This window comes from Megalobrama amblycephala, linkage group LG6 (assembly GCF_018812025.1).
Source record: "Megalobrama amblycephala isolate DHTTF-2021 linkage group LG6, ASM1881202v1, whole genome shotgun sequence".
NCBI classification, from domain to species: Eukaryota; Metazoa; Chordata; class Actinopteri; order Cypriniformes; family Xenocyprididae; genus Megalobrama; species Megalobrama amblycephala.
In genome coordinates this window covers 30,344,617-30,357,815 of record NC_063049.1, presented here as the reverse complement: position 1 = coordinate 30,357,815, position 13,199 = coordinate 30,344,617, and the positions used below count along the sequence as shown (strand labels likewise).

The 13,199-nt window shown below is 36.9% G+C and overlaps 1 protein-coding gene across 1 annotated transcript in view; it reads right to left on the bottom strand.

Annotated features, from left to right (window-relative positions):
• The window catches only part of itgbl1 (integrin, beta-like 1), a 59,903-nt gene extending 47,018 nt beyond the window's left edge, over positions 1-12,885 (bottom strand). Inside the window, exons 1-2 of the mRNA XM_048193864.1 lie at positions 12,647-12,885; positions 8,006-8,208 (exon numbers count right to left, since the gene is read on the bottom strand). Of these exons, the coding sequence (XP_048049821.1) occupies positions 8,006-8,208; positions 12,647-12,738 (295 nt within the window). The 5' untranslated portion in view covers positions 12,739-12,885. The remainder of the gene's footprint in view (positions 1-8,005; positions 8,209-12,646) is intronic.
• Between the last annotated feature and the right edge of the window lie 314 nt (positions 12,886-13,199).

Genomic DNA, 13,199 nt, shown 5'->3' with positions numbered 1-13,199 from the left:
TTATCTATATTCTATTGTGAATAAAATATAAGTTTATGAGATTTGTAAATTATTGCATTCCTTTTTTATTCACAATTTGTACAATGTCCCAACTTTTTTGGAATCGGGTTTGTACATTCTTTAAAAAAAGGGTTAGGTTTTGCCTTATTTGTTTTTCTATTCCAGTCAACTCTTGCCATTTTAAATAGCTTTTGCAGCATTTATTAGTTTTAGTTAAAACAAACGTTCATGTTTGTGTTAGTTCACACTAACAGATACAACTTTTGATTTTAAAAATGTATTAGTAAATGCTGAGATCAACATTAGCAAAGATTAATAAATGCTGTAGAAGTATTGTTCATTGTTAGTTCATGTTAACTAATGTAGTTAATTAATGCTAATAAATGAAACCTTAAAGCTACAATATGTAGATTTTTCGCCACTAGAGGTGATTTTCAAAACAAAGGCATCGCTTGATGACGGCGAGTTTGAACGTGGAATCTTGGGAGATGTCGTTTTCCACCTCACAGTCAGTGGAAAAGAACTGGGATGGGAATCAAGCAGAAATCATGCTCATGGATGAGATTATTAATGTAGTATGAGGAAGCGCAGGGCCAAGTGATGTTGGAGCTGAACGAGGCCACTGGAGTGATTGCTAATGAGAGACGAATGCAGAGGAACATTTATTATGCCGTAGTTGCCGCTTCGGCTTCTTTCGGTCAAGTGTATGAAGTAACACAGCGCTGTTTATTATATATGATACATTTGACTGTGTTGAAAATTATGTTATAACGTTCCTCTATGCGTTCGCTCGGGGGCTGCTGTGAGACACTTGTTGCACACTGCAGTAAGATAGATCGATTTTAGAATATCATTAATAAATGCTGGGTGGCTTGTGTTGATAAATGGCATGCAATTAATTTTAAAATGTATTGTATGATGGAGAAAATGCTGTATTAGCTACTTGACAAAATAGTGTTTTTCTCTGAGGCACGGTAAAAGCATAGTACTCTCGGAAAATCAAGAAAACTAAACGTGTTGAGCTATATAATAATAATTGGTTTTCTGTCTATAAATGCAACCAAACAGTTGTTCCCTTGTCTAATAAAACATGTAATATATGAAAGCGACTTTGGTGTTTCCATGGTTTCTACAAAATAAAAACAAAACCGAGGGTAACGCGGATATTACGCCATTGACAAGCAACTACCGTACACATCCCGTATCCTTGGTTAAAATCGCAATTTTCTCACGATTTACAAATAATTAGAAATATTTGGTATTTTGTACATTTTGTGCCGTTAATATAAAGTGTTACCGAAAACACATTAAGGAACAACCACAAAAACAGATTTTTTGTATGCATTACAAAAGACGCAGTCCCCAGCAGACTTTGTTAATCAGCATGCTGAAGTTTGCATGTTTTTTATCCACACAAACCTTTAGTAAACCAGGGCCTATGAGGTAACTTGTTCTTAAAGACATTTTTTTTCCACAGCCTGTTAAACAACGGCTTTGTATAAAACAAGACAGTGAGGTAATTATTTCCCCTAGTTGTTCTCCTGCTTTGCGTTGTAGAGCGTGAAATGATTATGTGCTAGGCTGGGCTGGGTGTGAGGGAGACATCTGTCCTGGCTAATAATGCTGCATACCTACAGCAGACCTGCAGAGATGAAGACAGGCCAAATCATCTAAAGAATGAGGGTCACTGTGTGTAATAAGTTTATAGACAATCTATGATTTATGGCACTTGTCAGAGCTGTGGTCTAGCATTTCGAGCTGTAGTGCTCATATGGGAGATGCGTGTTCATGTCCGGCCCATGTCATGTTCATCTTTTGCTTATTTCCTCTCACCTGACATTTTATTGTGTTACTAATTAGATGAAAGACCATAGAGGAAATTAAAGTGCCATTTTGGCATCATCATTCATATTTGCACTGAAATGACACAGTGGACACAATTTCCTCTACCACTGTATCCCCAAGCGTATTGACCTGAAAGGCATGTGACCTTTTTGTGTAATTTGAAGTATGGGTCTGACCTGCTGCCTGAGCTAGAACTCACACCATATGCTGACAGAAGCTTGCTAGAATGCATACCTTAGTTCACCTAAACCCTGCTGTCATGCCTATAATTTATGTAGCAATCTATCATCACACTTCACCTAAACATTTTAAAACTACTATTGGTAACTCATAATGTGTATTAGTAATGTGACGGTATCAAATTTTTATGTTGCGATAATTGCTGAAGCTTTTATCACGGTATATGGTATTATCACGACATTGAAATAAGTTGCAAAAAAAGTTTGTCATACTATAACAGGTTTAACTTTTTTCTTGTAAAAAGAACTTTGAACATATAAATAGGCTACAATAAAGCAATACACAAAAAATTTATAAAGTAAACAAAAGTTTCAAACAGATTAAAGTACAAAAGAACAATAGGCATCACTTTACAATAAAGTCTCATTAGTTAACATTAGTTAATGCATTAACAATGAGCATTTGTTACAGAAGTTATTATTCATTTTTGAAGTTATATACAACTGTTAGTTCATGTTAGCTCAGGTCAACTTTTGACTTTAAAAGGTTAGTTCACCCAAAAATGAAAATTCTGTCATTTATTGATATTATAAGATATTACATATAAGATATTTTAGTTTAAATTTGATGGCTCCGTGAGGCCTGCATAGGGAGCAATGACATTTCCTCTACCAAGATCCATAAAGGTAATAAAAAAAACCCTCTAAATCAGTTCATGTGAGTACAGTGGTTCAATATTAATATTATAAATCGACGAGAATATTTTTGGTGCGCCAAAAAACAAAATAACGACTTATTTAGTGATGGCCGATTTCAAAACACTGCTTCAGGAAGCATCGGATCATAAATGAATCAGTGCGTTGAATCAGCTGTTTGGAGCGCCAAAGTCACGTGATTTCAGCCGTTTGGCAGTTTGACGCAAGATCCGAATCATGATTCGATACACTGATTCATTTATGATCCGATGCTTCCTGAAGCAGTGTTTTGAAATCGGCCATCACTAAATAACTCGTTATTTTGTTTTTTTGGCACACCAAAAATATTCTCGTCGCTTTATAATATTAATATTGAACCACTGTACTCACATGAACTGATTTAAACGTGTTTTTAGTACCTTTATAGATCTTGAGAGAGGAAATGTCATTGCTCCCTATGAAGGCCTCATGGAGCCATCAGATTTCAACTAAAATATCTTAATTTGTGTTCCGAAGATGAACAAAGGTCTTACGGGTGTGAAACAGCATGAGGCTGAGTAATAAATGACAGAATTTTCATTTTTGGGTGAACTAACCCTTTAATAAAGTGTTATTAAATGTTGTAATTAAGATTAATAAATGCTTTAGAAGTATTTTTCATTGTCAGTTTATGTTAACTAATGAATTAACTAATGTTAAATAATTGAGCTTTATTGTAAAGTGTGACTAAACAATAAAGAATCAGAACATATTAAAACAATATTTAGGGCATGCTGTAGTCCAGAATAAAATATTTAAAGTATTAAGTTTAAAAATAAATAGCCTTAAGTCTTCAAGTATTTGGTGCTGCGATGAACACGATAGCGAATACAAAAATCTGAATGGCTGTTTAAAACATTTAATAGCTGTAGAGCAGCTGCTTTGTTTACTGGGTTACCGGGGTTACCGCTGCATTTCTGCTCTTCCATCAGCACCCTCTTCTGTCAGAGAGTAGGCATTTCTCAATGTCAAGGATACTTCCTTGGCAGGACTGGTCCTTCCAAGTCACTTCCTTCAGAGGCTAGGTGAGGCTCCTCTTTAGCATTCGGAGAACACGTAAATGGAACAGACTAGCAAGCGCACGTCATTGCGTCATTACGTCAGTGAAAAGGTAAAAGAAATGCCGGTGACGGCAACCAAGCTAACAATTGTTAAATGATGGTCCGGTTCAGTTAGCCATCAATAACGTAATTTGTATTTGTATAATTTATAATATCAATACGGTAGTAATCTGTACTGGCATTTAAATGTTAAACTTTATTTATCTGACATATTTACTACAGTTATAACAAATGTTTGGTAACGTAAATATACTTACATTTGAAAGCATATTGCCCGCTAACGTCTGACATTTTTTTAAATTTTTTGAACAAGATCGCAAAGCTGCGCGCATAGGATTGTGGGTGATTTTAGAGCGCGAAGGCTACACATATGCATCCTTTCCTGTATATGGGATATTTTTCGAGACTCAGTCCTTGTTTAAAATTCCGAGGATCCTCGACATTGGAACAGTCCTTTGACGGATGTCGATGACGTAGCATCCTCGAAATTCTGGCTTCCGAGGATCCTTCCTTGACATTGAGAAACGCCTAGTGAATGTGCATTTTCATTCAGCGTGTCTCCTTCACTCGTTCCGCCATGCTGCTCATGCACGTTGGGTTTGTATCAGTGCGCGTGCCTCTTTGACGCAGCATACAACTGTGTTGTGCATTTGAAATGGTTGATGAGTAAAGTATTCTTAAAATGCGTTCTAAAAATTGTAATAAATCATAATAAATAATTATTCACGGTATTTTTAAGTGCCCACGATAACTATCGTGCATATTCATTATCGTGATATATTGTATTACCACATACCGGCACATGTCTAATAATGTGTATATATATATAGTGTGCAAACATCTTCATTGGATGCTTAAGAAGGTTATTTGCATCTTTTGCTTTAATGTGCCACTATGAAATATAAATTTTAGATTTCAAATATTGTAATAATAATAATCCAGTGATATTTGTCTATGAACAAGCAGTCCAGATCAAGTCAGCATGGGATAGACATTGAGACAAGTTGTTCTAAGTGTTATGGAGAAGCTGCCACAGTTTTTCTATAGATTTATACTGTCTCAGTTGCTGCTGTCTTTTCATGTAATCCTCAGACCTCTTTTGTAGGACTCCTTATTCATCTAAAAATCTAACTGGATTGTAACTATATTTGTAAAAAGAAATGTTTGAAAACCTAATCCTGATATTTCATCAGCAGTTATAATTTTTAGGTACCTTTCCAAACACTTCAGACCAGAAGTAGACTCCAGGTTATATGATATTCTTTCCTTAGAACACTCATTTTTCCATCAGAGTGTTCTAAGGAAGAACAGAAGTCAAACAACAAAAAGATTGTGGAAAAAGCTCTTGACTTGGACAGAGCTCCACTGGGACTTGAAAACATGGAATATCACTCTTCTGACATGCTCACTCAAGCACATCAAAAAAAGGAACTCGAGGCTATCATAAATCACAGGCATTTTAACTGATATGTGTGTGTGTGTGTGTGTGTGTTTGTGTGTATATATATATATATATATATATATATATATATATATATATATATATATTATATAAACTTGGAGAGAAAGGGTTGAAGGGGCCAAAAATGAAGGTCGTACCAATTAGCTGGGAAAGTCATTTCTACAGATGGAAAAAAGCTACAGAGGGAAAAGTTGAGCCAGCGCTGTGCCAAATCTTTCACGTGGCTTCTTGAAAACCTAATTAACTTGTTTTTGGGAGAGGGAAAAATGAGTGAGAAAAGTGGAAAGGAACTGCCACGTTGAGCTCTGTCCCCATAAACTAGAAGAAAAAAGCAAAACCAGGTCACATAAAAACTGGGAAAACTGTAATTGCGTTCCATTTTTCCCAGTCTGTATAAACAATTAAAATCTCATGGAAATGCTTGGATTTTCGTAGTATTCGGTGACAAAAAAAATGAAAAGGAAATATTTACATATGTTAGACATGTAACCTGTTGAAACACTGGAGATGCGAGCAAACTAAAGAAAATGAAATCACACACAGATGGTGACCAGCTGTCAGGTAAAACATTTTGTAGTTACATGCAAACTATTTACTAAGTCCTAGTTTGCAGTCATATCCGTGGGTCTAGCTGTGTTATTTGCTTGTCAGTGTATTTGCTTGTCAGTGAACAAAAACAGGTGTTTCAAAGCAAAATGATTTATGAAGTCTCCCTAAAACAAATACAAATCTCCAGAGACCAAGACAGGTTTTTCTTCTTAAGTCACAGAAATTTCTCATTTAATGCTCCACTTATCATGCAGATCTTGTAATGATAAATGGAATTATTAAAAAAAGAAAAAAGGATGGCTGACGATAAGAAATTCGGCTTATTGTCAGGGAATACCACGTGTACCACTTACAAAAGAGCTGGTTATGGTTATAAAACTGAAGCACGTAAATGCTGTTTGAAATGGACAGACAGTGTTTCAGAGCAACATACAAACAATCCTGCTCAGCTTGCACATTTTGCTATCTTTGTGTAATTGTCAAAAAATGACTAAACAGAAGGCAAAAGGAAAGCACAGCCTTTCTCACTATATTTGTGGTTTAAATTCCACCTGATGCTGTTCTAAAACTTAAATTACAGTTAAGTGAAGGGATGTGAACAATGGCACAACATCAGAATCCTTTTACAGGTCTAGAATATCCCAAACTGCCATTATCCAGCTCTGAAAACCAGCTAAATAGTCAATAGTCTTGGATGTTCGTAAGAAAAAATGCTGGTCCATGTATGGCCTCCAATTTCAGAACATGTAACCTTGAAAAGAAACCCTATTATCAGCTACGGTCCAAAGCTAATGAGCTATTCACTGGCTCGCAACATGTCCCCACAAATACATTTTCTTTCTTTCCAGCTTTATATAGTGGTCCTCAACATCTCTACAGATGTCTACAGATCAAAACTGAATGTAGAACAGAAATAGATGAGTGTTTTTGAGTAAGGTGGATTGCTGTTTTCAAGAATATAAAAATCAGTACAGAAAATCAACACACTACAGCTATAGAGAGCAACCACAAAAACGTAAAAAAAAAAGTCCAATTACTTTATTCATGGAAAACTAGATTTTTAGTTGTCATGTATAAACCTTTCAAGAGAGACCTATGACTAGCTCTGAGGTTATTAAATAATGATATGATTCTGAAGAAGTCAAAGCGAGTTCACAATGTGTTTAATATCCAAATTACACAGAAAAACTACACTACTCATAATCCTCATAATACAAAAAGCAACTAACTGCCACTGCCACTATTTCTGTAAGTTTATATGGTGTTTATATCATACCTGCAAATAAGAACAGTTATACTGGGGTTTCCAGGGTAACCACTGTATTTCTGCTGTTCCATAAGCGCCACCTACTGCCAGAGAATGAAAATGCATTTTCATTCAGCTGGTGGCTCGAAAAGAAGCTACTGTGCTTTCTAAAAATCTAAACAATTAGGATAATCAAATTAATATAATATATATTCATATTTCAAATAAAAGATAAATAAATATAAATACAATTGTTTATAATTATGACTCATCAATGTTCTTAAAAAATGGTTTAAAATGTGAAAACATTATTGAAGTCAATGGATTAAATGAATGAGAATAATACTTCCAGCACCAAGACATTTTGAAATGTGGACAGTCACTCAATGGAGAGTAAGTATCCTAAACTAGCACCACCATTGTGTCCTTATAATTATATAAGATGTATTAGATGTTTCAAAGCCATCAGCAGGTCATGGAGCTGTCAGTCGAGGGGTCTGGATGTCAGGTTATTCAAGAGTCTTTGCTAATGGATTTCTGTGGGCTCATAACAAATTTTGCACACACTCACCATCCAGTGGAAACTACTGAAATGACATTTGACACCGTAAAGGAAGTATCTGTGAAAATGATCCTTTGAAGTAGTGTCTGCACAATCTTTGAAAAAAAAAAGAGGGTTGCTACAGAACAACATGGCACCTAAACAGACTCCTTTGAAACTGCCTGTGTTTGTCTGAATAGAGGCACTGTGAAATTCAAATGAGACCTTGTAGCTAATGACACAATATTGGATGGAACATCAAAGGCCTTCACAAGCTGGATGTGTGTCTTGCACACATCTACAAAGCCTTTTTTTGTTTTTTTTACAAGACACCAGATATTGAAACCCGTTCACATGTGTGTTAGGAGAGTCTGAGACAGCTCTTACCTCCACAGGTCTTCCCATCATATGTCGGACAGACCCAATCATGGCATTCGCATCGCGGTCCATAGAATGTTCCAGGTTCCGTGACCTGGCATATGCAAATCCCGCACTCACACTCGCCTTTTCCACTACATATCAACCCGTCGGAGGTCCGACAGCGCCGCAGTGATGATTCCTGGGAGATCTTACACTCTCCTCCCACCTGCCTGCAAGACACAAGAACGTTCAGTCACCCTGTGACCTTTGCCTTCTACAGCAAACCTCCATTCTTCCCATGTAGGTGAACATATGCCAGATGTTGGATGGGTGGGTGGTGGTTTGCCAATCCTCCTTTTCCCCAGTAATGACAACCAGACTGCCTCTCACTTTCTGGAGGAAAAATCTTTCTGAGGATAGTTCATGCAATGTATCAGATTTTGGCAGATTTCCTGTCTGTTTCTTCTTGTAAGCTTGCAAGCTAATATTTAAAGATAACAAATAGTCATAGGAGATAAATAATACAATAAGGTCATGTGTAAATTTCTACTTTAGTACTAGTGGAGCCATGAGTCATAAGATATGATTCTGCTAGAGACAGAGAACAACAAACTCTTAGCCGTGCAATTTTGTTCTATAACAGCAAGGCTGCGATTGCTTACGGCCGAATCATAGCCGTGCTGATATAGAACGATATTGCACGGCTACTCGTGTGATATTGCTTATATATTATATTATATTGTGGTCATTAATTGTCCTCACCTTTTTATTTATATTACTGAGATTATTTTTTTTATTGCTTTCAAATTCAGAACTTCTAGCAGAAAGACTTGCATTCACAGTCTATCTAGATATGAGTATGGAGGCTTGTTTCCACCACTGAATAAAAAATAATATAGGTAATTGCATCTTTTTATCTTACAATTCTGACTTTTTTCTCGCAATTGCGAGTTTACATCTCTCAATTCTGACTTTTTCCTCAGAATTATGTTATATAAACTCGAAATTTTGAGTTATACGGTCAGAATTGCTATCGAGGATGCATCGAATGCAAGGCGTTTCTCAATGTCAAGGAAGGATCCTCGGAAGCCAGAATTTCGAGGATGCTACGTCATCGACATCCGTCGAAGGACTGTTCCAATGTCGAGGATCCTCGGAATTTCGAACAAGGACTGAGTCCTCCGTTCGAAAAATATCCCATATACAGGAAAGGATGCATATGTGTAGCCTTCACGCTCTTCACACTCTCAAATCACCCACAATCCTATGCTTTATCCAGCTTTGCGATCTTGTTAAAAAAATAAAATAAAAAATGTCGGACGTTAGCGGGCAATATGCTTTCAAATGTAAGTATATTTACGTTACCAAACATTTGTTATAACTGTAGTAATTATGTCAGATAAATAAAGTTTAACGTTTAAATGCCAGTACAAATTACTACCGTATTGATATTATAAATTATACAAATACAAATTACGTTATTGATGGCTAACTGAACCGGACCGTCATTTAACAATTGTTAGCTTGGTTGCCGTCACCGGCATTTCTTTTATAAATAACTAGTTAAGTTGTCCAAAGTAATTTAACGTTAATATTATACCATTATACCATTCACAGCGTTATTCATAGCGTTCTCGTCTTTTTTAACAGGGACCAAGGAACAAACGGTTCCTTGACGTAATGACGCAATGACGTGCACTTGCTAGTCTGTTCCATTTACGTGTTCTCCGAATGCTAAAGAGGAGCCTCGCCTAGCCTCTGAAGGAAGTGACTTGGAAGGACCAGTCCTGCCAAGGAAGTATCCTTGACATTGAGAAACGCCTGCAGACTTGATAGAATCGAACCGTTAAAAATTGCAGAAGACGCTGCGGGCGGTCGACGTACGGAAGCCTGTAAGCTTAAAAGTTCTTGTTGTCACTTATGAGATTCCCGCTACAAGTTTACATACGTGACGACTCGTGTCCGTTTGTTTTGCTTAATTTTAATAAAATGATAACCTGAAGAAAGCCTGCTGTATTTTTATTGGCATATAAAAAAAATAATCTTAACACTGACAAAGCATAACACAAAGGCTACTCATTTTCATAACGCGGTAAAATAAACAGATATAAAATTATATGAAAACAATGTCTATAATATTATGATAGAAGTCTTTAATAGGTTATTACATTTGTTTGTAATGTTATATTGCATTTATTGTGCATTAGCCGCTACTATAGCTAATGCTGAGACGGTCAAGATCACTAGGATGCGTTCTGTCCTCGCGTCCTTCCGAGTTCGAATTCTTTCAATGTCGCCTGGCAAGACCGGACTTCACGAGAACGTAAGTCCGTTCTCTGCGTTCTTGGAATTGAGAAACAGCCTTAATTGACTTACATTTTAAACACCAAATCGCCAATTCGCTCTATTTCGCCAACGAAAATAGTTTCTCACATTCAACTAATACATTCTCACCTTAAAAAAACCCTCTTAAAACTACATTCCGTAACACAACAACAGTAGTAGGCTATTTGTAAAATTTTGTTGGTTTACTCGTCCACCATGACACTTGCTGTGAGACAAGTCGACAACTCATTTCACTCGGCGGCCATCTTCGAAACGCCTCTCGGTCATCCAAGTGCAGCTCCTATCTCTTTGAATGGGCAAACATAAAATTGTCCAAAGCTGTTTGCCAAGCTTTCGATTAAATTTCATATTTTAAATCACCAATCAAATCTGACAACAACTGTCTCATAAATTTGGTTTCTAAATGCTCGAATTATGACAAAAATTATTATTTTTGGATAAAGCTAATGCGCATGCGCAGTGCTAAATGCGCGTCTCTAGCGTCTCATTTCGGAGGCGCGCGTCTGACTGTCCCTGCGTTCCATTCGGAAGGGCTCATCCCTATGCCCTAATCCCTTCAAAGGGTTTACCCTCCGGAGTGAGAGCTTCGAAGGGATGAAGGGTGTAGGGGTCAAAAAAAAACTCTTTTTGGAACACACTTCTGCGTCATCTTAACAAGACAATCAATGAGCAGATTGTGCAAGCTGCACAACCTACTTTGTTTAACGTTAGTTTATTTATTTAGGTTTGTCGCACCATATTGTATATTATGTCTATGTATTTGAAACATTTGAATGGACTGATAAAGGGAGCTGTAAAGTATTTTTGTTGAAGTACAATGTAGTTTTGACCATAATAATGTGCCAAATCTAACTCATATAAATATTACAGTAGTAGCCTATAGAAAAATATTATACATACATTTATAGGTAAAATCGAACCCATTCTGTGACGACAAACAACTTCCCTGTGCACAGGATCATGGGGGCCCGAAGTGTCCATCAGTTGTACCCTCCGAAATCCTTCATTCCGAAGGGCCCTTTGAAGTGGCCAGTTTTGAGCACTTCGGTTTGGAACAACCCTTCAATATGGTGTCCATGATTATTTTCACTCCGAAGTGCCCTTCGGAGGGCGATATATCCCGTTTGGTACGCACCGTGTTTCTATCATTAGAATAGGCGCATAGACTGTGGTTTCTATAGGAACCTGAGCTTTTAAAGGCCGCTGCAGTGATGCGATGACTTTACCAATCGGCGATTGGCTCTTATTTTTGAAGGCGGGACTTATTCCACCATATTGTGCGTTGCACTTTCTCCCATTCAAAACAATAACAGTGATGCGTCTTGTGTTGATATTCTGATAACGATATTGTGTTGATTATTGATAACGATACAAATGGTGAAACGGTACCCGTGGTGATATTGGTAGAATATCGCATGGCTGGAAATGGCTCTCAGCCAATCAGATTCAAGAACTAGAACGAACTGTTGTATATAATATAATATAATATAATATAATATAATATAATATCAAAGAGTCCATAGCAGTGTAGTATGCTGGTCTAAGGGTCTAAACAGAAACTGTTCTCAAGAATTTCATTACAAACCTACTAAAAACAAATGGCAGACTATTCCACTGTTTATTATTTTTCACAGTTCCCCTGTGAAAAAATGTTTCATTTGGTACTGTTCTGACTTTCCTGCTTCTCGTCTCTGCAGTTGGCCTTTCTCACATTACAGAGTAATAAAAATACTCTCTCTCTCTCTCTCTAACTTTTTTTAAGCAAACACTATTCAGGGCAGGGGCTTGGTACAATATGGTTGCACTTACATGGAACAAGTCTGTCAGCCACAACAGCATATTCACACTCTGATTCCAGAATCTGTCTCTGATTATGTGTAAAGAGCATACAGTAAACAAGCATTGTGGTACAGAAGTGATAGTATTATGGAATGTGCACCTGCTATGGTTAAACCACTTAAGTAATTTGTAAAATTACAGTCACACGATTGTGGACTTTTGCCAAAACCAAAGAAAGAGATCAAAAAGGTACATAGGCTATGTAGCGGATTTTATAGAAATACTTCATGCTCTATTAGGTAAAAGCTGGAAGGAGCACCAAGTAAAACAAATAAATCACTGGCACCTTCCCATAGCAGTAAAGAATCAAAAAAGAAAGAAAAGTAAATAGCTTAAGATGTATAGCTACAAGCCTTGGACTAGTTCTGTAGCTGTGACTACACAACAGAAACTTTCCCGTCTGTAAAAATCCAGTCTGTCAGCAAAACGTGGTTTCACAGTGGAAAAGTCAAACTGATTGAAAAACAACACATCTTAACTCACCTTAGCGACTGCTGTAAACTTCCTTGAACGGCAGAGAGCAAAATTAGAAGCAAAGAAACTAAGACGGAGTTCACCAAAGTCTCTGCATGCATGTTTAGATCCCCACCAGAAACCTGAAGTGAAGTGCCTTCAGGAATTTCCACTTTCCAAAACAGAGGGAGAACGGGCTGGCCAAATCCAGCTTGAACGCTTCAGAGGCCAACGGCGCTCTCCATATGAATGCCTTTGATTAGTTGTGACTATCGGTGCAAAGGCAGGAGAAAGAGATAAAGTACCAAAAAAAAAAAAAGAAAAAGAAAACTTGGTCACCATAATTCAAAACAGTTGTTCATACAGATGATTTTGAATTTTTCTTTCCATATCCCTGCACTGCTGTCAATATCTTTTATATCTCACAATTGAAATGTCTTTATTTGCTTGCATGTATTGTAAAAGCTGGTTTGCCATAACCTTAATTACACAGATGCAGAACAGGAAATATGAAATGGAGACAGATTGTTGTTAAATAATCTCTTTCACAACTAGGATCTCTTTCACGATAATGATTTCAATT